The sequence below is a fragment of the Microtus oregoni genome, unplaced genomic scaffold (genome assembly GCF_018167655.1).
Source record: "Microtus oregoni isolate MIOR12 unplaced genomic scaffold, Mior012 000006F_ref0000085, whole genome shotgun sequence".
In the NCBI taxonomy this organism is placed as follows: Eukaryota; Metazoa; Chordata; class Mammalia; order Rodentia; family Cricetidae; genus Microtus; species Microtus oregoni.
Window position 1 is genome coordinate 44866248 of NW_024543065.1, and position 23391 is coordinate 44889638.

The following is a 23391-nucleotide window of genomic DNA, read 5'->3' on the forward strand; positions in this document are numbered from 1 at the left end:
ACTTAGCCAGGTGTTGTAGTTCATGCCTATAATCCTAGCTGTCAAGAGGCAGGTTCCAAGCTAACCTGAGTTTGTGTGAGACCCTCATCTCTCCCACCTACATAAGACCAAGTCTAGATGTTATCTTTTGACTCCCTTACCTTCCTTATTGTGTACTCTTGGCTTTGCCAGGTAGGTTCAGTCATAGGAGACTTGGTATACAAAAACAACATCAGAAGCAGCTAGGGTGAACAAATCTTTCAAGATAGAAAACAACCAAACAAACAAAAAACAAAACAAAACCCCACAGGAAACTCCCGTTGGTTGGAGTTACCATTGAAGATTGCTTTTCCTCCAAGCTACCAGGTGAGATAAATTCTTCTCTCTTGGAAAATCAAGTGAGGGGGGGAGGGCCAGAGACTTAAATTCAGGAAAACATGCCTCCCCATTCCTCTTCATTCCCAACCATTAAAATAAGGATTTCTATCCGTTCGTGTCAGCGTGTCTCTGTGTACTCTGCATGTGGGTGGACACATTTAAGTCCAGAAGAGAACATCAGATCCCTTCAAGCTGGGATTCAGGCAGGTGTGAGCTATTCAACATGGGTGAGGGGAATCAAACTCAGGTCTTCTGGAAGAAGGCAAATGGTCTTCAACACCTAGGCATCTGTTTAACACCCTGCACCTCTTTAAATTTGTGCATGTACCACAATTCATAGGAGGAGGTCCTTCTACCATGTGAAGGTAGAGGGAGATCAAACTCAAGTTGCTGGCATGAGAAGCAAGTGTGTTTACCTACTGAACAATCTCAGCACCTGTAGGCTGGCCTTGAACCCTGGGTCCCTCGTCTCCTGCTCTCAAGTTCTGAGGTTATAGGCTCCTGTCATCACTTCTAGCTTCCCTTTACAACTTTTCAGATTTCTAATGTGTTGAGGATGTAGCTTGGAATTAGAGTATGTGAATCCCACATGCAAGGCCGTGAGTTACCTTTCCTGAGTTACAGACACACACACACACACACACACACACACACACACACACACACTTACTTGCGTGTCATTTGGAATTCCAAGTTTTTTATTTAACAATAACAGCAACAAAAAGTTCCAAACAATATATATTATTAACCTGGCACAGATTCATAACATTACATTTTATTATGTGAACTGTCAAAGAAATGGCTACCACTGGTTATTATTCGCTACACTAAAATTCCAAGAAAACATAAGAAACTCCATAAAATGTATGGTTTATTGGTATCTGTTTAGTCATATTAGTTAAAAGTCACTTAATAAATATTTGCTGAGTGGCAGACATATCATGTACCTGAAGCTCCAACTACTTAGGAGGCTGAGGCAAAAGGATCACTTGAACCCAGAAGTTGCAACCCAGTCTGGGCAATATGACAAGATTTCCTCTCATAAATAGTAAAATGGGGGCTGCAGAGATGGTACAAGAGCATTGTCTGCTCTTCCAGAGGACTTAGGTTCAATTCTCAGAACTTACGTGGCTGTCCCAACCATATATTGTGTGATATGAATACACACACACAATATATCTAGATAGATAGATAATTTTAAAAAGTGAAATGGGAGGCTGGAGAGATGACTCAGCATTTAGGAACACCTGATGCTCTTCCAGAGGAATGAAGTGGGTCTAAGCACCGAAATGAGGCAGCTCACAACCACCTGTAACTCCATGGGACCTGAAGTCAGCATTTGGCTTCCCCAGGCATCTATACGGTCATGACATATATACACATATATACATACATTTTAAAAAGACTAAACAAGTATCTGTGGATGAATGAGCTAAGCTGATCCTCAAAGGATAGTCACAGGGAGTTTAAGTCTTCCATGTTCTCTGTGATAGACTCAAAATTTTAGTTTATTTTGCAGTCAATTTTTGGGGTGACTGTTCCATGGCATCCTATAAATGAAGTTTCTCATAATTTTGAAGTGCTCAACTAGTGTGAATTCTTTTCTGGTGTCCATCAAGACAAGACTTGTCAGCAAAGGCTTTTCCACACTCAGAGCATTTATAAGGTTTTTGCCCAGTGTGGAGCTTTTTATGAAAATCAAGGTGTTCTTTGCAGCTGAAGGGTTTCCCACATTCGTTACATGCATGGGCTCCTTCTCCACTGTGAATTTTCTGATGAATTCGAAGGTTTGACTTCAGAGAGAAGGTTTTCTCACATCTAGTCCATTCATATGATTTTTCTCCAGTGTGGATTTTATGTTGAGTAAGCTTTTCCTTCTGGACAAAAGCCCTGTCACTGAGAGGACACTCGTAAGTCCTCACCCCAGCATGGATCTTCTCTGATCGATGACATTTGCTTCCTGGGCAAAAGCCTTTTCACACAGCCCACATTTGTAGGGTTTCTCTCCTGTGTGTGTTCTCTGGTGTTCACAAGAGCAGACGTGCAAATGAAAGATTCCACACAGTCCTTACATCTGTGAGGCTTCTGCTCCTGTGAGTGCTCTCTTGACTACAGTCCTTCCATCTGTGAGGTGCTCCTGTGAGTGCTCTCTTGACTACAGTCCTTCCATCTGTGAGGCTTCTGCTCCTGTGAGTGCTCTCTTGACTACAGTCCTTCCATCTGTGAGGCTTCTGCTCCTGCGAGTGCTCTCTTGACTACAGTCCTTCCATCTGTGAGGCTTCTGCTCCTGTGAGTGCTCTCTTGACTAAAGGCTGAGTTCTGTTGGAAGGACTTGTCACGCTCATCACACTTGTAGACTTTCTTGTCCTTGTGGATTTTCTGGTGATGGCTGTAAGATGACACCCAGGAGAAGGCTTTCCCACAAGCTTGGCCTCTAGAGGGTTTCTCTTTGGTGTGACTTCTCTGATGTTGAACGAGGTTGGTCTTCTGCCTGTAGGCTTTTCCACACTCACCACACTTATAGACTTTTCTCTCTGGATGAGTTTTCTGATGTTTACTTAGGTTCCACAGCATTTTGAATGTTCTTATTTATTACATTTAAAGGATATCTCGCTGCTGTGGATGTCAGGTGCCTCTGAAGGCGTGGCTTTGAATTGAGTAACTTGCCACAGGCATTACACTCAAACTGCTTTTCCATAGATTTGCATAAATTGGGGTCACCTGATTTTCTAGATTCCTGAGAATTGTTTTTTATATGCAAGGCTTCCTATCAAAACGACATCTCAAATGGCTTCCAAGTAGATGGGATTCTGGGAACCTGATTCTTTCTTTTTTTTTTTATTTTTTTTCTTTCTTTTCTTTTTTTATTGAGAAAAGGAGAAAAAAAAAAACAAAAACAAGTTTCCACCTCCTCCCAGCCTTCCATTTCCCTCCCCCTCCTCCTACCCTATGCCCCATCCTCCCACCCTTGTCCCCCTCCCCCCACTCCTTTCCCCCTCCCTCTCCAGTCCAAAGAGCAGTCAGGGTTTTCTGCCCTGTGGTAAGACCTAGGACCTCCCACCTCCGTCCATATCTAGGAAGGTGAACATCCAAACTGGCTAGGCTCCCACAAAGCCAGCACATTAAGTAGGATCAAACCCCCATGCCATTGTCCTTTGCGTCTCATCAGCCCTCATTGTTCGCCATGTTCAGAGAGTCCAGTTTTATCCCATGCTTTTTCAGTCACAGTCCAGCTGGTCTTGGTGAGCTCTCAGTAGATCAGCTCCACTGTCTCAGTGGGTGGGTGCACCCCTCGTGGTCCTGACTTCTTTGCTTATGTTCTCCCTCCTACTGCTCCTCATTGGGACCTTGGGAGCTCAGTCCAGTGCTCCAGTGTGGGTCTCTGTCTCTATCTCCATCCATCACCAGAAGAAGGTTCTATGGTGATATGCAAGATATTCGTCAGTATTGCTCTAGGATAGGGTCATTTCAAGTGGGAACCTGATTCTTGAAGGAACATTGTCATTGCTTGAGAGAAACATCTTTTTAGGTGCAGTACCTTTTTGCTTAGTGAATGGTTTATTTATTTATTTTTTTTTTTATTTTGGATTTTCGAGACAGGGTTTCTCCATAGCTTTTGGTTCCTTTCCTGGAACTAGCTCTTCTAGACCAGGCTGGCCTCGAACTCACATATATCCGCCTGCCTCTGCCTCCTGAGTGCTGGGATTAAAGGCGTGCGCCACCACCGCCCGGCAGTGAATGTTTTTTGAGTGTTGATACAACACCTATCTTGAGGGCCTTATCCACATTTACAGACATCCCAACCAGCCTTTCAATATTCTGGTCATTTTCTGAAATGGATTAAGGAGAAATGTTCCTTAACATTTGCACTCTTGTGGTTGGAGATGAAGATGTTAGACGTCACCAGTGGGGCTATTCTGGTCTCAGGGAATTGGACTTAGTCTAGCTGTAGTGAGGAAGTGGCTGATGCACTCTGTGCCACCATGTCGATGGGCTCCCAGGGACCAACTGCTAGTTGTACTAGTCAAGAGATTGTGACAGGGGTTGGAGAGATGCCTTCTTCAGAACTCTCCTGAATATGTTCACACACAGATACTCATTATTAAAAATAAAAGAAAACTGGCCTGGAAAGGTGGCTCCGCAGTTAAGAACACTTGCTAGTCTTCCAGAGAACCCCAGTCAGGCTCCAAGCACCCTCCTCCAGTGGCTAAAAATCACCCACAACCCCAAATCCAGGGGATCTGATGGCCTCTTATGGCTCCAGGCCACTTGTATACACATGGCACATGCTCATGCATATACACACTAAATTTAGAAAAATGATCTTTAAACAAAAACAATAACCAAACAGGTGTGGCAATGGCTCAGGGGGTGAAGCACTGGCTTTGTGAGTGTCAGCACCTGAGTGCGGACCTGAAGAACTCAGGGAGAAACTAACATGGTAGGGACACGTCCGTAATGCCAGCAAAACAGAGACGGGAGACTTCCTGAAGGTCCGTGGACCAGCTGGTCGGGTGTATTCAGGAGTGAATTAGAAACCCTGTCTCAAATAAGGTCGGTTGAGGGGTAGAATGAGGCTCAACCTCCAAGGTTGTCCTCTGACTTCCAGCTGGCATGCCATGCCATGATTACGCCCACATCACACACAGATATACACCCCAAATGGACGAACAAACAGATGGATGGATGGACACCCACACCCACACAGGCAAGAAAATAGGGAGAAAACAATAAAACAACCATAAAACTTGGCACCACACTCCTCTCCTGGTTTATCCTAATCCTGGCTCACATAGGATATCCCAAAAGTGAAAAGCGGCCCAGAAGCAAATATGCTCAACCTTGAGCAGGTGCTTGTATAGTTCAGACTTCAGGCCGGCACTCCTAGCCCCCAACCCTAGCCACAATGCCCTCCTTGCCCACAGAGGCCAGGTTGCTGTAGTTTTCCAACATCACATCCTTATACAAGCTTCTCTGCTCAGGGTTCAGCCCCTGCCACTCCTGAGGGGTGAAGTCCACAGTGATGTTCTCAAAGGTCACTGTCCCCTGAAACAGTAAATCCCCCATTTCTAGTAACACATTACTGCAGGCAGGTGTGGTGGCTAACGCCTGCCTAGAAACCCAGTGTTCCTAAGGCTGAGGAGGGAGGATGGCTGTGAGTCAGAAGCCAAAAAGAGCTAGACATTAAGTTCCAGACCAGTGTGAGACCCTATCTCAACACAGTAACAAGGCTGGATCCCAGCACTCAGGAGGTAGAAGCAGCTGGATCTCTGTGAGTTCGAGGCCAGGCTAGTTGTCTACATTGTGAGTTTCAGGTCAGCCAGGACTACACAGCAAGACCCTGTCTCAAAAACCAAACCAAACCAAACCAAACCAAAACAACAACAACAAATAAATAAATGAAACAAAACAGGTAATGAAAAGCTTCCAATGGCTTCTGAGGACTAGGAATATAAAACTGTGTTCCACTGTCTTGTGAGCAGAGTCACTGAGTACTTACTATACTCTGGGAGAAAATAAACTGAACCTTTAAATATTTTGCAATCAAATCAAAACCCTAATGCTCATTCATTCATGCAACCATCTTACTGAAACGTGTTAAAAGAGTCCAGTAATTTTATATTTCAGTGATACATCCGAAGATGAACTTTAGACAAGGCAGGTGATGGCAGTGGTCAAAAGATGTTCACCTTAGCTGGACTTGGTGGTTCACACCTTTAATCCTAGCAAATTAAGGCAGAGGCAGAGGCAGGCAGATCCCTGAGTTTGAGGCCAGCCTGGTCTACACAGTGAGTTTCAGGCCTCGAAAGTAAAGAATACTTTTTTAATTTAAAGGTATTCAGCTTTACTAGGAATGTTTTCTTTTCTTGTCTGTCTGTCTGTCTGTCTCTGTTTTGTTTTGCTTTGTTTTTTGAGACAGGGTTTCTCTGTGTATCCTTGGTTGTCCTGAAACTCACTTTGTAGACCAGGCTGGCCTATCTCTGCCTGCCTGAGAGCTGGGATCAAAGGCGTGGCCACCACCACCCAGTGAAACGTTTTCACTTTAACAAGGAAAGGGAAACTGTCCCAGGTACAGGCCTGTAACCTCGGCTACTCAGGAGTATGAGCAGGGAAGATTAAGAGTTTAAGGCCTGGCTGAGCTAAAGAGTAAATTCAGGGCCAGACTGTGTCATTCAGTAAGACTTTGTCTCAAATTGAAAAATACAGAAGGACATGGAGATCAGTAGCAGGGGGCCTGCCTCGCTTGTGCCAGCCCTGGGCTTGATTCCTCCCCACCCCCACAAGAGAAAGAGAGAAATCAGAGTCTCTGATGTCTTTCAATAAAGGCAAGGAAGGAAACATGGGACACTCAATAGTAGAGACCGTGAACAACGGGAGCACGACTGATATGGTCTTTCTGAGGGATGTCAGATTTGTGGAAGCTATTATTACATTTTGTTCATCTATTGTGTGTGTGTGTGTGTGTGTGTGTGTGTGTGGAGCTCAGAGGACAACCTGCAGGATTTGGTTCTCTTGTCACACCGCGTGGCTTCCAGGGATGGAACTCAGGCCAATAAGCTGGGCAGCAAGAACTTTATCCACTGAACCATCTCCCGACTGAGCCATCTTTCTGGCTCCTAGTTTTTGCTGTTGTTTTGTTTGAGACAGAGTCTCATGTAGCCCAGAGTGGCATTGAGTTTACTACAGAGTGAAACGTAGGCTTCGCTGTCTGATTTTCCCGCATCTACCCACGGGCGCTGGAATTACAAGTGTACATCACCACCCCAGCTGATTTCCAAGGTTTCAGTTATTGTTTAGATTTATTTTGTGTATATGAATGCTTAGCTACATATATGTGTGTGTGTGCACCATGTGCTTGCCTTGTGCTAGCAGAAATCAGAATCGGACAGCAAATTCCTTAAAACCAGAGTTATAGATACTTGTGAGCCACAGTTCAGGTACTGAGAACTGAACCCAAGTCCTCCGCAAGAGCAACAAGTGCTCTTAACATCTGAGTCATCTCTTCAGCATCCCGATTTCAAGTTGGGGCTGGTGATACAACTCTGTAGTACAAAGCTATTTGCCAGACAATAGATTCAAGATCCTGGGGGCGGGGGGGGGGGATCACACCTTGGCACCATTCATTTCATTCATTTCTTGTTCTTTTCAAGCCAAGAAGCTAAAACAACCCTGGGGAGGAAGATTCGCTTGGAACTGCAAAAGAAAAAGCCCCGCAAGACCAGCAGGTCTTTGGAATGTGCCATAGCCCCCACACTGGAGCTCTGGACTTGCTTCCCGATAGGAAGCACTTTTCTCCTCACTAGCCAGGCCACGATGATTAAGTTCTACAACCTTCCAAACTAGAACCCTTGGCTGTAGAACAACCCGTATATATGAACTTAGGGCCTGGGGGGATAGTTCAGCAGGCAGAGAGACCCAGGCAGGGCCAGGCTGAAGCTCTGAGTTTGATCTTGAGTACCCACACTGTAGGAGAGAACCAAATCCTCCAGGTTGTCTTCTAACTGCTACATTTGGGCCTTGGCATGCACACACCTACCACACATTTACCCATATTCCCAGACACATACAATAGAAAGAAAATGCTATTTTAGCCGTGGCGTACGCCTTTAATCCCACCACGCAGGAGGCAGAGGCAGGCAGATCTCTGTGAGTTCGAGGCCAGCCTGGTCTACAATAGCTAGTTCCAGGATAGGCTCCAAAGCTACAGAGAAACCCTGTTTCGAAAAACCAAAAACAAGTAAAAATAAAAATAAAAAAGCAGAACTTTCCATTTCCCTGAGTCTTTGTGAATGTTGTTCAGAAATTGGAGCAAGATAATCTTTAAGATGTTGACTCAGTTCCTGAACAATTACCCACATATATGTTTTGACTCAGTCCCTGGGAAACGGGGTCAAAGTGACCCCTTACCTCATCTGATCTGGCAACCGATCTCTAGCCAATTATTGGTAATAGCCCTTTTGAATAAGCCAATCATAATAGTCAAAGAACAACCCCTAGACACTCCCCTGCATTGCTTCTGTGGCTTTTTCCTTTAAAAGTAGTCTGTACCAGCTATTCGGGGTCTTTCTGGCCTCTAATGCTGGAAGACCCTGTCATGACAGAATTAATAAAATCCTCATGCTTTTACATCATCTGTGGTATGAGAGGTGGTCTCTGGGAGCGACTCCTCCTTGGTGTTTGGACTCAAGGGTCCAACAAAATCACAGGCAAGTATGGCCATACCTGGCTGGAAGTTGAGAGTATGGAGTTTATATACCTCAGAAAGGAAAGAGCAGAGAGATGGGAGAGAGAGCTCTGCAGCCCAGGCTGGCCTGAAACTCACAATGTAGTCCATGCTGGCATGGAGTTTATGGCAATTCTTCTGCATCACTGTCTTGAATGCTGGGACTCTAAGTGTGAGCAACCACATCGGGCTCACAATTCCCAAATTTACACGCTCAGGCTTAGGTTCATTTCCAGTACTGAAATGCATATATGACACCGTTACTATTCTATCTTGGAAAGGTATCAAACTGACCCTGAGGCCCCTAAACCTCCTATCCTTGCAGCCTTCACACACTGGGAGACAGCAAATCCAATGTTCTAGTGATCCTGAAGTCCGAGCCTCTCTGGAGGCTGTTTTGAGCCACGAAACATCTAAGGCAGTAAGGATGGATGATGGAATAAATAAGATGAATTCCCCACGAAGAATGTTAAGCTTCATTTTCTGTCTCCAGCTCAGAAAACGATCTTGGTAGGAAGTATCTGAAAAAGACAAACCAAAAGAACAGCTGCGCAACAGGATCCACACAAAGTTGCACGAACCCTAAGATGGGCAAATCTTTTTCCTCCCAAATTTCTCCGGATGAACAACAGCAGTCTTACCCCTGTTCCTAGGTCCTCCCCCACAAATTCCGTCCTCTAGATGTCCCCGCATTTGAGGGAAACTGGGACCTTTGAGCGCCTTTCACACTAGGTGCGCCTTTTACTCTAGATGCGCTCCCCGTTTGGTCGGACAAGTGGGGAAAAAATAAAAAAAACTACATTACCCAGAAGACTATGCTGCGCGCGGGCCCAATAATAGACCAGAACGGAGTGCACTCCCGGTTATTCGCCTCGGACGCCATTTGCCTCAGCACATCGGTTCCCAAAGGGCTTAAGTTATCTGAACATCGGGAATCTAGGGTCAGTTTCCAAGCCTGTGGCGGGATTCGAAAAGGACCGGAAAGTAAAACTTCCGCGGAAGCCCGCACGACCCTGTGTGGTCTGGTCCTCCTGAGGACCGCAACCTCTCAGTCTCGCCCCAAGGGCAACGGTTCGGGCAGGTTCGTCATTTCCACGGAAGATCCCGAGGTCCCTAGTACAGCCGGTTTCCGTGGTCACCCGTCTAAAGCCGGATGCGCTTTGGGAGCTTCAGCCTAGGCCTGCAAGGCGCTCGATTTCCCCCCAAAGAGTCTAACTATGGCGGCCTGGAAGAGCCACCCGCAGGTTAGTGGACTGTGAGCTTTAAATCACTGATCAGGGAACCGAGAAGGCCCCCTGGGTGGAACTCTACTGTTGTCATTCTTTTGGGGCCACTGATGCTTCCGAAAGAAGCTCGGTTTGAACTGGAATTTCCGAAAGGAAGCTGCGCTAGAACGCCAGTGACTGTGGAGGGACTGGAATGTTGCGGGTCAAGAGCCTGTTTACTAATTATCTTGGGCTATCTTTAGCCACCTATAGCAGAGGTTTCTCCACTGGGCTCTAACCTACCTGCCTGAAGTGAGTGTATTTGAAAAGTTATCGTTATTTATGTTATTTATGTCCTTTGTTCTGTGTCTTATAACTTTTGGAACAACAACAACAAAAATCAGTAAAATGACATTTTGCCGGATGGTGGTGGCACACGCCTTTAATCCCAGCACTGGAGGCAGAGGCAGGTGGATCTCTGTGAGTTCGAGACCATCCTGGTCTACAAGAGCTAGTTCCGGGACAGGCTCCAAAGCTACACAGAGAAACCCCTGTCTTGAAAAAACAAAACAAAACAAAACAAAACAAAAACAAAATCGTTTGGAACATGGCATTTGGGTTACCCTAAATCTGAGTTCCAGGACCATGGATAGCTTCAGAATAAACTCTTGGGTTTGAGGTGAGAGCCGTGTTTTTTACATTGTCATTGATAGGTAAGCCGTTGCAAGAGTATATGTTGCTTCCTCTACGGTGTCAAGTCATACTTATGATACTGCTGTGCTGTAAGGATCCACCAAGACTGGCCAGGCGTCTGCACAGCAATACTGGTTTAAGAAAGTCACTGAAGGTTAGGGTATTCTAGGTAGGGAGATGTACCTGGTATTATTTATTCTTGACCATCATGTTCCCCATTTTTGAAGTGTCTTAACATGAGGGGCAGGGCTGTCAGAATCCTGCAAGGAAAAAGGTAGACGTCTCATTGTGAAGTTCCCCTAGGAATCTAGGAGGCCTAAGAAAGGTCTAGACTACATGGGAAGCTGGTTGGGACGTTGTCTCAAGTAGCTGCTAGTACCTTTCTTGTTCTCGTATTTCGACAAAGTCTTATTTGTGTAGCCCAGGCTGGCTTCAAATTTGAAATTCCTTATCCGATCCCCTAAAGCTGGGATTACGGGTGTGAACTGCCACAACCAACTCAGGTACATTCGTAATGAAGCCAGCTATAAACCTTGCTTTGTCTAGCCATGTCAGAGGGTGCTTTTCAGAGGTGATTAAATGGGTTTGTCAGAAAAAAAAAAGTGGAAACACTCCACAAACTCCCGAATTTTTAAAAAATCTTCCTTAAATGATAGCATGTGTTAGCATAAAGGTATATGCACGTGAGTACTGTGCCTTCGAAGGCCAGAATAGGCCCTGCGAAGCCTGGAGCTGGAGACACTGCGGGGTGTGTGTGTGTGTGTGTGTGTGTGTGCTGGGAACCAATCTCAGCAGCTCTCCAGCTCTGCATCTTGGTTTTGAATAAGCTTGTTACTTTAGATTCTCCTTGCGATTAATGGAGCGTCAGAATTACTCTTAGAACAACCTTAAGCCAGTGTGCCATCCTTGCCTGTGGTCTATGATGTGTGGCCCCTGGTGAGCTGGCCAAGGTCCTTTAGCTTCCGGCACTCACTGTGCTGTGACGATCTGATGATGGTGACCGCAGAGGCTGTGGGAAATTAAGAGCATTTTCATAATGAGCACTGGAGACTTTCTCTTTTAAAAATTCCTGTTGTCGGGGCTGGGGAGATGGCTCAGTGGTTAAGAGCACTGACAGATCTTCTAGAGGTCCCGGGTTTAATTCCCAGCACCCACATGGCCGCTCACAGCTGTCTGCAACTCCAGTTCAGGAGGATCTGGCATTCTCATAAAGACAGACAGGCATCAATGCAGGTAAAAACATCTGTGCACATAAAAATAAGTAAATTTTTAAAATTTCCTGTTGTCAGATAGAAATGTTTTGTTTGTACAGTTTTTAGTGTGTATGCGTGCATGTGTAAGGAGATCAGAAGACAGCCTACAGGAGTTGTGAAGCCGTGTCGGATTCAGTGCGCCGGCCTTGAAAGCGGTTGCTGTGAGCATCACGAAGAAGCTCTGCTCGTGCCTGTACTGTGTCCCCTTCGCGTCTCCATTCTCATTTCCTAGACTCCTTGCTGTCCGCATTTCATAGTCTATGTGTTTTTGTTATCTGTCCTTCTGACTTTGTTTGAGGCAGTAATCTTTTCTATTTCCTGAAACTGGGTTTCTCTGTAACTTTGGAGCCTGTCCTGGAACTAGCTCTTGTAGCCCAAGCTGGCCTCGAACTCACAGAGATCCTCCTGCCTCTGCCTCTCAAGTACTGGGATTAAAGGCGTGCGACACCACCGCCTGGCTGAAGCAGTAATCTTTTCACCTGTATTTATTTATTTATTTATTTATTTATTTATTTATTTATTTATTTTGTCTTTTACTTTATTTATGGGGTGTGTGTGTGTGTGTGTGTGTGTGTGCCTGTATGTAACAGCCTGACTGTGGAGGTCAGAGGACAGCTTTAGGGCGTCAGGTTCTCTTCCTACCATGAGTTCCAGGTGTCGAACTCAGTGGGCAAACTTAGCAGCAAGTGTCCTAACCACTGAGCATCTTGCCAGCCCAGTTCTTCTGTTTCGTTTTTGTTCTTGTTTTTGAGATAGAATCTCATGTAGCACAGGCTGGCCTTAAGTTTGCTGTGTAGCCCAGGCTGGCTTTGAAATAGTAGCAATCTTCCTGCCTTCAGTCTTGAAGTTTTGGGGTTAAGAGGTGTGAGCTGTCAGCCTCTGATCACTCTTAAATCGGGACGCTTCTCTCCTTACACCTCTGTGTTCTCCAAGCATTATCTCCCAAACCTTGAAACCCACCGTGAAGCATAGGTAACCTGTGTGGTTTGGGCCTTTATCGCTCTTAATCTGTTTCAGTGAGGCAGAGTCTAGTTCCTCTCATTGAACCTCAAGGCTAACACTGTACCTGTTTGACTTGGCAAGGTGTCTCTGACCTTTGAAGATGTAGCCGTGGCTTTCACCCAGGAGGAGTGGGGGCAGCTGGACCCTGCTCAGAAGACTCTGTACCAAGAGGTGATGCTGGAAATCTCTGGGTTCCTGGTGTCTCTGGGTAAGGCTTTCTACTCTACTTTAAAAAATATTTTATTTATTTTATATACATGTAGTGTGTGGTATACATATGTTGTATGTGGATCAAAGGGCAACTTGCAGAAACTAGTGCTCACTTTCAACCATGTGGGTGCTAGGAATCAAACTGGTTGTCAGGCTTGGTGCCTAGCAACTTAGCCATCTTGCAAGCCCCCATCCTACCCTGCCCCACCTTTTTAAAAGTAGGATCGTCTCACTCTGCAGCTCAGGCTGACCCAAAATCACACTATGACCTCAAAGCCAGCCTAGTCTACAAAATGAGTCCCAGGATACCCAGACTGTTACACAGAGAAACCTTGTGTCAATACCCCCTCCCCAAAAAAGAAAGAAATGAAAAAAATAAAAAATACATTACATTTTAAAATGTTTGTATGCACACGTGTATGCATTCATGCATGCTACAGTGTGTGAAGGTCAGAGAACAAGTTGTGGGAGTTGGTTCTCTTCCTTCCACCATGTGAGTCCCAGGAATCAAACTCAGGTCCTGCCTCAGTTTTTTGTTTGTTTTTGGTTTTTCTTTTTTTTTAATTGATATTTATTGAGCTCTACATTTTTCTCTGCTCCCCTCCCTGCCTCTTCCCTCCCCCTTCAACCCTCCCCCAAGGTCCCCATGCTCCCACTTTACTCAGGAGATCATGTCTTTTTCTACTTTCTACTTCCCATGTAGATTAGATCTATGTAATTGTCTCTTAGTGTCCATATTGTTGTCTAAGCTCTCTGGGATTGTGGTTTGTAGGCTGGCTTTCTTTGCCTTATGTTTAAAAACCACCTATGAATGAGTACATGTGATAATTGTCTTTCTGTGTTTGGGTTACCTCACTCAAAATAATGTTTTCTAGCTCTATCCATTTTCCTGCAAAATTCAAGTTGTCATTATTTTTTCTGCTGTGTAGTACTCCATCGTGTAAATATACCACATTTTCCTTATCCATTCTTCAGTTGAGGGGCATTTAGGTTGTTTCCAGGTTCTGGCTATGACAAACAAAGCTGCTATGAACATAGTTGAGCACATGTCCTTGTTGCACGATTGAGCATCCTTTGGATATATACCCAAAAGTGGTATTACTGGGTCTTGAGGAAAGTTGTTTCCTAATTTTCTGAGAAATTGTCACACTGACATCCAAAGGGGGTGTACCAGCTTGCATTCCCACCAGCAATGCAATAGTGTTCCGTTTTCCCCAAACCTCTCCAGCATAAGTTGTCATCAGTGTTTTTGATCTTGACCATTCTTATAGGTGTAAGATGGAATCTCAGAGTTGTTTTGATTTGCGTTTCTCTGATGACTAAGGATGTTGATCATTTCCTTAAGTGTCTTTCAGCCATTTTAGATTCCTCTGTTGAGAGTTCTCTGTTTAGGTCTGTACTCCATTTTTTTATTTGATTATGTGTTCTTTTGGTGTCCAGTTTCTTGAGTTGTTTGTCTATTTTGGAGATGAGCCCTCTGATGTGGGGTTAGTGAAGATCTTGTCCCATTCTGTGCTCAGTTTTGGCAGCAGCGCCTTTACCGACTGAGTGATTGTACCAGCCAAGTGTCGGTTTCTGACTGAGTGATTGTACCAGCCAAGTGTCGGTTTCTGACTGAGTGATTGTACCAGCCAAGTGTCGGTTTCTGACTGAGTGATTGTACCAGCCAAGTGTCGGTTTCTGACTGAGTGATTGTACCAGCCAAGTGTCGGTTTCTGACTGAGTGATTGTACCAGCCAAGTGTCGGTTTCTGACTGAGTGATTGTACCAGCCAAGTGTCGGTTTCTGACTGAGTGATTGTACCAGCCAAGTGTCGGTTTCTGACTGAGTGATTGTACCAGCCAAGTGTCGGTTTCTGACTGAGTGATTGTACCAGCCAAGTGTCGGTTTCTGATGAACTGTTTAGTATGGAGCAGCAAACTCACAGCTTCTGAGTTGTTTCACCTTTTTTTGTGTAGCTTCATTCCAAGGTCTGGGCCAAATCCTGTGAGATGGAGGGTCTTTATCTTGTTTCATCAATATCTTCGTGTACTTTTTTGTTCTCCCTGAAGGGTGTCCTGTTCCCGCACTGAAGCTACTGGAACAAGGGCAGGAACCATGGGCAGTGGCAAAGTCCCTCTCCCAAAGCACTTGTTCAGGTAAGAATCCAGGAGGAAGGGCCTGGAGGTCGGACAGGGGTCTCCTGGGAAGCTCTTTTTATTTCTATGTCTGTGAGTACATGCCACAGGTGTGTAGGGGCTGGCAGAGCAGGAAGAGGGCACCAGGTCCCCTGAAGCTGAAGTTACAGGCCACCATGAGATGCCTGGTGTGAGTGCTGGGAACTGTACTCAGATCCTTTGAAAGACCAAGTGTTCTTAACTCCTGAGCCATCTCTCCAGCCTGCTGGAATATTTCTTAGTGGATCACTTCAGGATAGATTAGTGGAACCCTGTGATCTGGCCCTTCTGATTCCCCAGCCTTGTCCCATTTGTCCCTGCTTCTGGAAAGGAGTCAGGTTCATAAGCTGCTCTCTTGGGACCCCTTTGTGTGCTTGAACTACCCTGGCTTCCTTGTCACGAGCTCTAATAAAAGAGCATGACCAAGCAACATAGAAAAGGGAGCGTTTGTTTGCCTTATGCTTCATGAGGGATAAGAGTCCATCAGGCAGGGAAGTAAGCTGGCAAGCAACAGAGTTGGCTCCTAGAGAAGGAAGCAGAGAACACACTGGGAATGGCACAAGACAGTTGAAACCTCAAAGCCTGCCCCTAGAGATGTACTTCTTCCAGCAATGTCACACCTCCTAAGCCTCCCTAAACAGTGCCACCTACTGGAGACCACATATTCAAAGCCTATGGGGGACACTGCCCTTTTAACCACCACAGTAAGCATTAACTTCCACGTCAAACTCCAGAGTCAGTGGCTCAGCATGCAGTGTCTGTGTGGACAGCTGGGACGGTTGTGTCATCAACCTGTTGGCTTTAAGGTTGTCCTGCCATCTTCTGACAGACACCCAGATTGCAAGAGGAAGAGATGTTATACCCTCTTCCAGGAACACCAGTTCTGTTCTTAATTTATTTTTTTAAATGTGATAGGTGTTTTGCCATGAGTGTTGATCAGCTGTAACTATAATTACAGACATTTGTGAGCTGCCATGTGGGTGCTGGGAATTGAACCTGGGTCCTCTGGAAGAGCAGTCAGTGCTCTTAACCATGGAGTCATTTCTCCAGCCCCTTAAAATTTATTTCTATTTTATTGGTGCTTTGCCTGTATGTATGTATGTGTAAGGGTGTTGGATCCTGGAGTTAGAGTTGTAAGCTGCCATATAGGTGCTGGGAATTGAACCCAGTTTCCCTGGAAGAGCAGTCAGTGTTTATAACCGCTGAGCCATCTCTCCAGTCCCCCAGTTCTTATCTAAAGAAGTAGGCATTTGGTCTACTCGGGGTCCATGGGGCTGGGATGTGTTACTGCATTATGTGTTCAAGAAGAACAGACCTTTCTTTATCAACACCTATTACTAGCCTGCACCCAGTCTGTCCCTGGAAATTGGTAGCACTCGTTGACCATTGGGTTCCATTGGAGAAAATATAACCACCTGATGTGTTGATGTATTAGCATCAACGTCTGAGCCAGAGGGGATGCATCTAAGGCTTTATTGCTTATTGTTCACTGAATGCTTTGAAAGTTGTAATGCACCTGTGTAGCCTGTGTGGAGGAAGGGTCTGCATGGCCTGTATCTCAACATTAGTCCTCTAATGTTCCTCTCACTTCCTCCTGCACACTGAGGGCAAAGGTGTCCTTTCTTATTCTCCCAATTTCCACCCTCAACTCTATTTTACCTACTGCCCTTTCCAGTCTTCTGTTCATGAGAGCCCTTCTGACAGTAAAAGGCAATCCCTTGCCCATGTCTTCCTGAATAATCTGCTGTGCACATATGTGTGTGTGTGTGCAAATTTACTATTAGAGGTGGGTAGCACATGTGTGAAGGCCGGAAAACAACTTTGTGGAGTTGGTTTTCTCGTTCCTCTACCAAAGATTGTATTCTCATCTGGATGAACGACCAGCAATATTTTACTCTCTGAACCGTAACTCTAGCCCAAATGAAACCTTCTTGGTTTTTTGTTTACTTATATTTGAGACAGCTTTCTCTATTATGTAGCCTTGACTGTCCTGGAACTCACTCTGTAGAAGAAAATGGTCTCAAACTCCCAGAAATTCACCAGCTGAACCTCCCGAGTGCTAGGGTTAATGGCATCCATCACCATGTCTGACTGTCCAAGCCAAACCTTTTAATCATATAATCTGTTTTTCTTTCTCCTCTTTTCCCCCCATGAGACAGGGTTTCTCTGTCTGTCTGTCCTGGAACTAGCTCTGTAGACCAGGCTGGCCTCGAACTCACAGAGATCCGCCTGCCTCTGCCTCCCAAGTGCCGGGATTAAAGGTGTGAGCCACCGCTGCCCAGTTAATTTCTTTCTTGTATAGCTGTGTCTGTTCCTGAGTCATCTCTTCTGTGTAAATTGCTTGTGGGCCAGTAGTACTTATTTGGAAAGAAAAACAAAAGACCAAAAAAAAAAAAAACAAAACCCACTTATTGGTTTTAATGGTAGGAATCCATAATGAATTTCAAAAGGAATTCTGGACACCTCTGGGACTTGAAGGTTACTTCCTATGGTGTTGAACAAAAGCTGAGGCTCCCCTAGGTGCTTTCTTTCTCGTTACTTATTGTGTGTCTTCCTTGGGGACAGTATTAGGTGCGTCACCTAGAGGAATTCTACTCCAAGGTGTTAGTCTTGCTCTGAATAGCCACATGCGGCCTGTAATCCTGAGAACGACTCTGTGAAAGGCCCTCCTCTAGCCCTGACCCAGTCTTCCCTCCACATCTCCCTTTCATAGCATTGGAATCCAAGGACCAAGAAAAAGACTGCTAACCTAGGCTTTGGAGATCGTACAGCAGCCAGAGAGGCACTGTTTTTATCTTCTTGTGCGTGTGTGTGTGTGTGTGTGTGTGTGTGTGTGTGTGTGTGTTGTAATAGGAGCGGTGGGCTGCGTCCCCAGCACCCGCCCGCCCACCCGCCTGCACGCACAGCTAGCTTTACCCGAAATAATTACATGGAAACTGTATTCTTTTAAACACCGCTTGGCCCATTATATCTAGCCTTTTCTCCACTAACTCTTGCACCTGAACTAGCCCATTTCTTATAATCTGTGTAGCCCATGAGCTGGCTTACCAGGAATGATCTTAACCTGCCTCTGCCTGGAGTGGGAGAATCATGGCCACTCTCTGACTCAACTTCTTTCTCCCAGCATTCTGTTCTGTTTACTCCACCCACCTACGTTTTAACCTATGAGGGCCAAAGCAGTTTCTTTATTGCTTAACCAATGAAATCAACAGATTGATATATGACACTCCCACATCATGTGTGGTCATGTGTTTTCATTAGCATGGTTTTGGTTTTTCCTATGTTATTTCTCACAATCCCTGCTGTGTGCTGAATTTGTTTTAGGTGACAGTGGAAAACCCACGGCCATAGGACCTACCACTTGTAAGGCACAGCTGTCTGAGGCCACCTCATTCCAGGGCCAGTCAGCACCAAGAACCTCAAGAGGCTTGCAGTGGGTGCCAACCAAAGGCCACGATGATGCATCGGAAGTTCAGGAAAGGCCCTTTATACAAGAGACAGAGGGCCAGGAGGAGAAGCTTCCTGAGAAAATGAGCCCTATACTAGATGATGTAGGGACAGCTGAGGAATTGTGTCCAATGCTCATACAGGAGGAAGAGGAAATGGTCTTCAAATGCAGAGACTGTGGGAAGGCGTTTAGTAAGAAAAACCTTCTTGCTTCACATGAGAAAATCCACTCTGGAGTGAAGCCCTATGAGTGTACAGAATGTGGGAAGACCTTCATAAAGAGCACCCATCTCCTTCAGCACCAGATGATCCACACTGGGGAGAGGCCCTACGAGTGTCTGGAATGTGGGAAGGCCTTCAACCGCAAGTCCTACCTTTCCCAGCACCAGCGGATCCACAGTGGGGAGAAGCCGTATACGTGCAGCGAGTGTGGGAAGGCCTTCACACACCGCTCTAATTTTGTCTTGCACGGCAGGAGACACACTGGAGAGAAATCCTTCGCGTGTACAGAATGTGGACAAGTCTTTCGACACAGGGGTGGTTTCCTAAGGCACTGTGTCAGTCATGGTGGAGAGGACCCGTACGAGTGCTTTGAGTGCAGACAGGTCTTTAAGCACAGGTCCTACCTCATGTGGCACCAGCAAACGCACACTGGGAAGAAACCATACGAGTGCAGTGAGTGTGGGAAAGTCTTCCTGGAGAGCGCAGCTCTGGTCCACCACTATGTGGTCCACACTGGGGAGAAGCCCTTTGAGTGCCTCGAGTGTGGCAAGGCCTTCAACCACAGGTCCTACCTCAAGAGGCACCAGCGCATTCACACTGGGGAGAAGCCGTTTGTGTGCAGCGAGTGTGGGAAAGCCTTCACCCACTGCTCTACTTTCATCTTGCATAAAAGAGCCCACACTGGCGAGAAGCCCTTTGAGTGCCAAGAATGTGGGAAAGCCTTTAGCAATCGGAAAGACCTCATTCGCCACTTCAGCATCCACACTGGGGAGAGGCCCTATGAGTGTGCCGAGTGCGGGAAGGCCTTTGCCCTCATGTCTGGTCTTACGAGGCACAAGCGGATTCATAGTGGGGAGAAACCTTTTGAATGTATTGAGTGTGGGAAATCCTTCTACTGGAGCACAAACCTCATTCGCCACGCCATCATCCACACTGGGGAGAAGCCGTATAAGTGCAGTGACTGTGGGAAGGCCTTCAGCCGCAGCTCTTCCCTCGCTCAGCATCAAAAAATGCACAGTGAGAGAAACCGTGCCAGTGTGTCGCATGAGGGACCTCTCACAACCATGCACACCTCAGTTACCCTCCAAGAACTCCTTCTAGGCAAAGACTTCTTAAGTGTAACCTCTGAGGGAGATCTTTTGTCACAAGAAACAAATTCCTCAGCATCTGATTGTTTATACCAAAGAGAAACTCCACAAGTGTCTTGATTATAAAGAGAGAGTAAAAAGCTCCTGTTGCAGAATCTTCTCCATCATCCGAAGACCAACATCAGCAGCAGACCCAGTTTATAGCCGTATTTTTCACCTGAAAGTTCACCCAGGAAAGAGACCCATGGTTTGGGGCTTTGGAATTTTGTTTTGTTTTCTTATAGGAAAAGCTTCAGCCTCATCTCTTTCCTTGTTTACACTGCAGTGTTAGCTCAGGAATTGGTTTACAGAGGAACAGATGTAAACAAAAATAAAAACAGGTCTCTTCAGACCTCCCTGCCAAATCTCTGACACTTCATTATTGATTCCTTAGCTTATTTGGAGTTAAGTGGGTGTTTCAGAGGTACAAGGCCTTCCGCCCTTTTTGTGCCTTATGTATTCATTTGTTGCTGTTCAGTTACTACAGGAGTTAGCTGGGAACAAGCCTGTAAATGTGTGTATGTTTTTGTGTCCTAAGATAATTTCTTTATTCTTAAGATCTGTAGCTTTTATGAAGGGGCATTTGAGTCATGAAAATATTTCCTATTTAAGGGAATGAGGATCCATAACTTTCCTAAGTATGTCTGTACTTTTGAAAATTCCAATAGTTTTTTTTTTCCTTTACCAAGATGTGTCTTACTATGTGTGTTTGTGCTTGTGTGTGTAAGCTTAACTGCTGAGCCATCTCTACCCCGTAATCACATGAATACACAGCGTCCTCATAGCATACAGCTGAAATTTTTGCCCTTTTTTATGGGATACAAATCATAAAGCCTGTGTTTTCAGCTGACTCAGACATTTCTCAGGGTAAAACAAAATGCTGTGGGGGTGGGGAACTCTTGTGAGATAGCTCAGTGGTTCAGAGCAATTCTAGAAGATAATGTCCCCTCTCCCAGCAAAGCTTGTCCTCAGGGCTAGGGACATCATTTAGGGGTTAATTGTTACTTGTATAGGGTTGGGAGTTGGGGTGGAAATTGTGTCAGCCCAGAGATCTCCTTGAAAAAAAAAAGAGGAAAAATTGGATGGGATAATAGGTAGATTAGTATGAACTTACACTAAAAATACTGAGTAACAGAGTGAACACTTGTAAACTATTATTTATGGACAATTTACGTTCGTATAGATTTATGTTTATATTGATACAAGTTCAAATTATATTTGTGCTCCTATTTCTGTTTACAATATTTGTACACCTATGGAGAGTTATTTTGTCAGATTGTATGCATGCACGTTTCTACCTCTGCTTAAGATATTTTGTATATTGATATAATTTTAGGAATATTTATCATATTGCATTATATATTTCTACCTCTGATCAAGATACTTAATACATTGTTTACATTTTGAGGTCATTGTCCTCATTTACTGTACAGTTGTTTAAAGATTGTTTAATATTCTGACTTAGTCTTCAATTATACAGGTATTAAGTATTATAGGTCAATAAGTCATTCATGTTTGTCATACTTATAGTCAGACTAATTAGGTTCTTCAGATACATAGAGATTGTATTCTGCATAGATAGGTAATTTTCAACTACTTCAAAGAGCTGTAGAATATGACATTTAAATAACTTAGGGTTCTGTTGACGTGAGACAGGATTGCTCCTGGCAGCATCAATCTATTCCTGAGAGAATGTTGAGCACCAGGCACTCCACTTGGAGTTTGTTTTCTTCTTGGCACAATTGGCCTTTGGGCGAGGAACTACCCATGCCTTGGCCACTGACAAAGTGCACAGTGTCTGGACAGGACAAGTAGGATACAAGAAGAAAGACTGCCAAATCTTGCCAAGACAGGGTAAGAGGGTTCTGAAAATTTTTCTGCCTCTGAAAATGGTCTGTCAGTTACTCTAGGCCTTAACCAAAGTTGGTTGCTTCCACATTGCAAAATGACTTTGGGTGATTGCCCAGGTAGCACCCAGTTAGTTGTCTCTGTCATCTAGTGCACATTTTGGAAGTTGCTTCATTGCACTTCCTGCCTACTCAAGTAATATTATTTCCCTTCTCACACCTTCGATGGGGCTGAAGATTAGTCATAGTTACCGTCCTCTTATGATCTAGCTAAGCCCTTTCTCTCTCTCTCTCTCTCTCTTTCTTTCCTTCCTTCCTTTCTTTCTTTCTTTCTTTCTTTCTTTTTGACAGAGTTTCTCTGTTGCTTTGGAGCCTGTCCTAGAAATTGCTTTTGTAGACCAGGCTGGTGTCGAACTCACAGAGATCCACCTGCCTCTGCCTCCCAAGTGCTGGGATTAAAGGTGTGCACCACCACCACCCGGCTAGCCAAGCCATTTCTAATACAAGACTTAGACTCCTTAGGAGAGAATGATTATTAAAACAGTTAGCATATGCTCCTTGCTTAATATTGTTTATGCTGGTTGTAATTCTAATTTTATACTTGATATATGTTCTTAGTGTATATAGTTTTGTTTTGGGTTTGGAACTCTGTTATTTAGACAAAGTGGGGAGGTGATGGGGAACCTCCTTCAGCCAATGGCCTTTAAGAGGCTGGACCTGGTTGGGACATGACTTTGGGACCCAAAAAGCCGCTGCCCTGCCCAACTCACTCTCTTCTTCCTATGTTCCACACCTTGAGGTTGGATCCCCATTCCTGTTCCATGAGTTTTCCCCTTTAATAAAGGAAAACCTTAGAATACTGTTTCTGGAGTCAGCTTGGGATTATTTGACTCATGTCCCCCCCATACACGTTCAGCATCATATGTGCACAGACAATTTTAGATTTTTTTTAAAAAAGTTTTTTTTTTGTATTTTTTTTAAAGATTTATTATGTATACAGTGTTCTGAATGTCTGCTGGCCAGAAGAGGGCACCAAATCTCATTACAGATGGCTGTGAGCCACCATATGGTTGCTGGGAATTGAACTCAGGACCTCTGGAAGAGCAGTCAGTGCTCTTAACCTCTGAGCCATCTCTCCAGCCTCTGTGTTTTGTTTTTTTTAAGACAGGGTTTCTCAGTGTAGCCCTGGCTGTTGTGGAACATCACTTCATCAACCAGTAATCTGAAACTCGCAGAGATCCGCCTACCACTGCCTGCAGAGTGCTGGGATTACAGGTGTGTGCCACCACCACGCAGTTTGAATAAGGAGTATTTTTCAAGCCAAATCAAGCAGAGGATAATAGCTCTCCCTAGTGTGGCTCTGTAGTTCCGATCTTTTTTTCCTGAGACAAGGTCTGAGACATAGCCCTGTAGCTGAGCTAGCTCCGTGTTAAGAGCGCTGTTGTGCTTGCAGAGTACTTGGGTCTGGTTCCCAGAATCCGCATGGTGGCTAACAGCCATCCCTAACTCCATTTGCAACTAATCCCTGTGGGCACTAGCCATGCACATCTTTAATCCCAGCACTCAGGAAACAGGCAGGTGAACCTATGCGTTCCAGGCCAGCTGGGGTACATGACAAGACCCTCTCTCCATAGAAAAAGAAGAGGAA

General features: G+C 45.1%; 2 protein-coding genes across 4 annotated transcripts; one reads left to right on the forward strand and one right to left on the reverse strand.

Annotated features, from left to right (window-relative positions):
- Window positions 1–1940: 1940 nt before the first annotated feature.
- Window positions 1941–3055, reverse strand: Zim3 (zinc finger imprinted 3). The gene is given in 5 exon segments (XM_041654521.1): window positions 1941–2299; window positions 2302–2385; window positions 2388–2459; window positions 2643–2944; window positions 2946–3055. Coding segments are annotated over 5 exon segments (927 nt in total).
- A 6412-nt stretch (window positions 3056–9467) lies between these two features.
- LOC121450132 (zinc finger protein 264-like) lies at window positions 9468–21140 on the forward strand. Of its 3 annotated transcripts, none has more exons than XM_041654907.1 (4): window positions 9468–9825; window positions 12816–12942; window positions 14996–15082; window positions 18425–21140. In XM_041654907.1, exons 1-4 carry the CDS (start codon window positions 9799–9801, stop codon window positions 19975–19977), a joined length of 1794 nt encoding a protein of 597 aa, XP_041510841.1. In that variant the 5' UTR covers window positions 9468–9798; the 3' UTR covers window positions 19978–21140. The 3 variants fall into 3 exon arrangements, with proteins under 3 accessions (XP_041510841.1, XP_041510842.1, XP_041510843.1); XM_041654909.1 differs by lacking the exon at window positions 9468–9825 and adding an exon at window positions 9842–10098; XM_041654908.1 differs by lacking the exon at window positions 14996–15082.
- The last annotated feature ends 2251 nt before the right edge of the window (window positions 21141–23391 follow it).

Coding starts and splice junctions, on each gene's coding strand:
- LOC121450132 (XM_041654907.1), top strand. CDS start 9,799: ATGGCGGCCTGGAAGAGCCACCCGCAG. Junction 12,943..14,995: donor TGGGTTCCTGGTGTCTCTGG/GTAAGGCTTTCT, acceptor TTCTCCCTGAAG/GGTGTCCTGTTCCCGCACTG. Junction 15,083..18,424: donor CTCCCAAAGCACTTGTTCAG/GTAAGAATCCAG, acceptor AATTTGTTTTAG/GTGACAGTGGAAAACCCACG.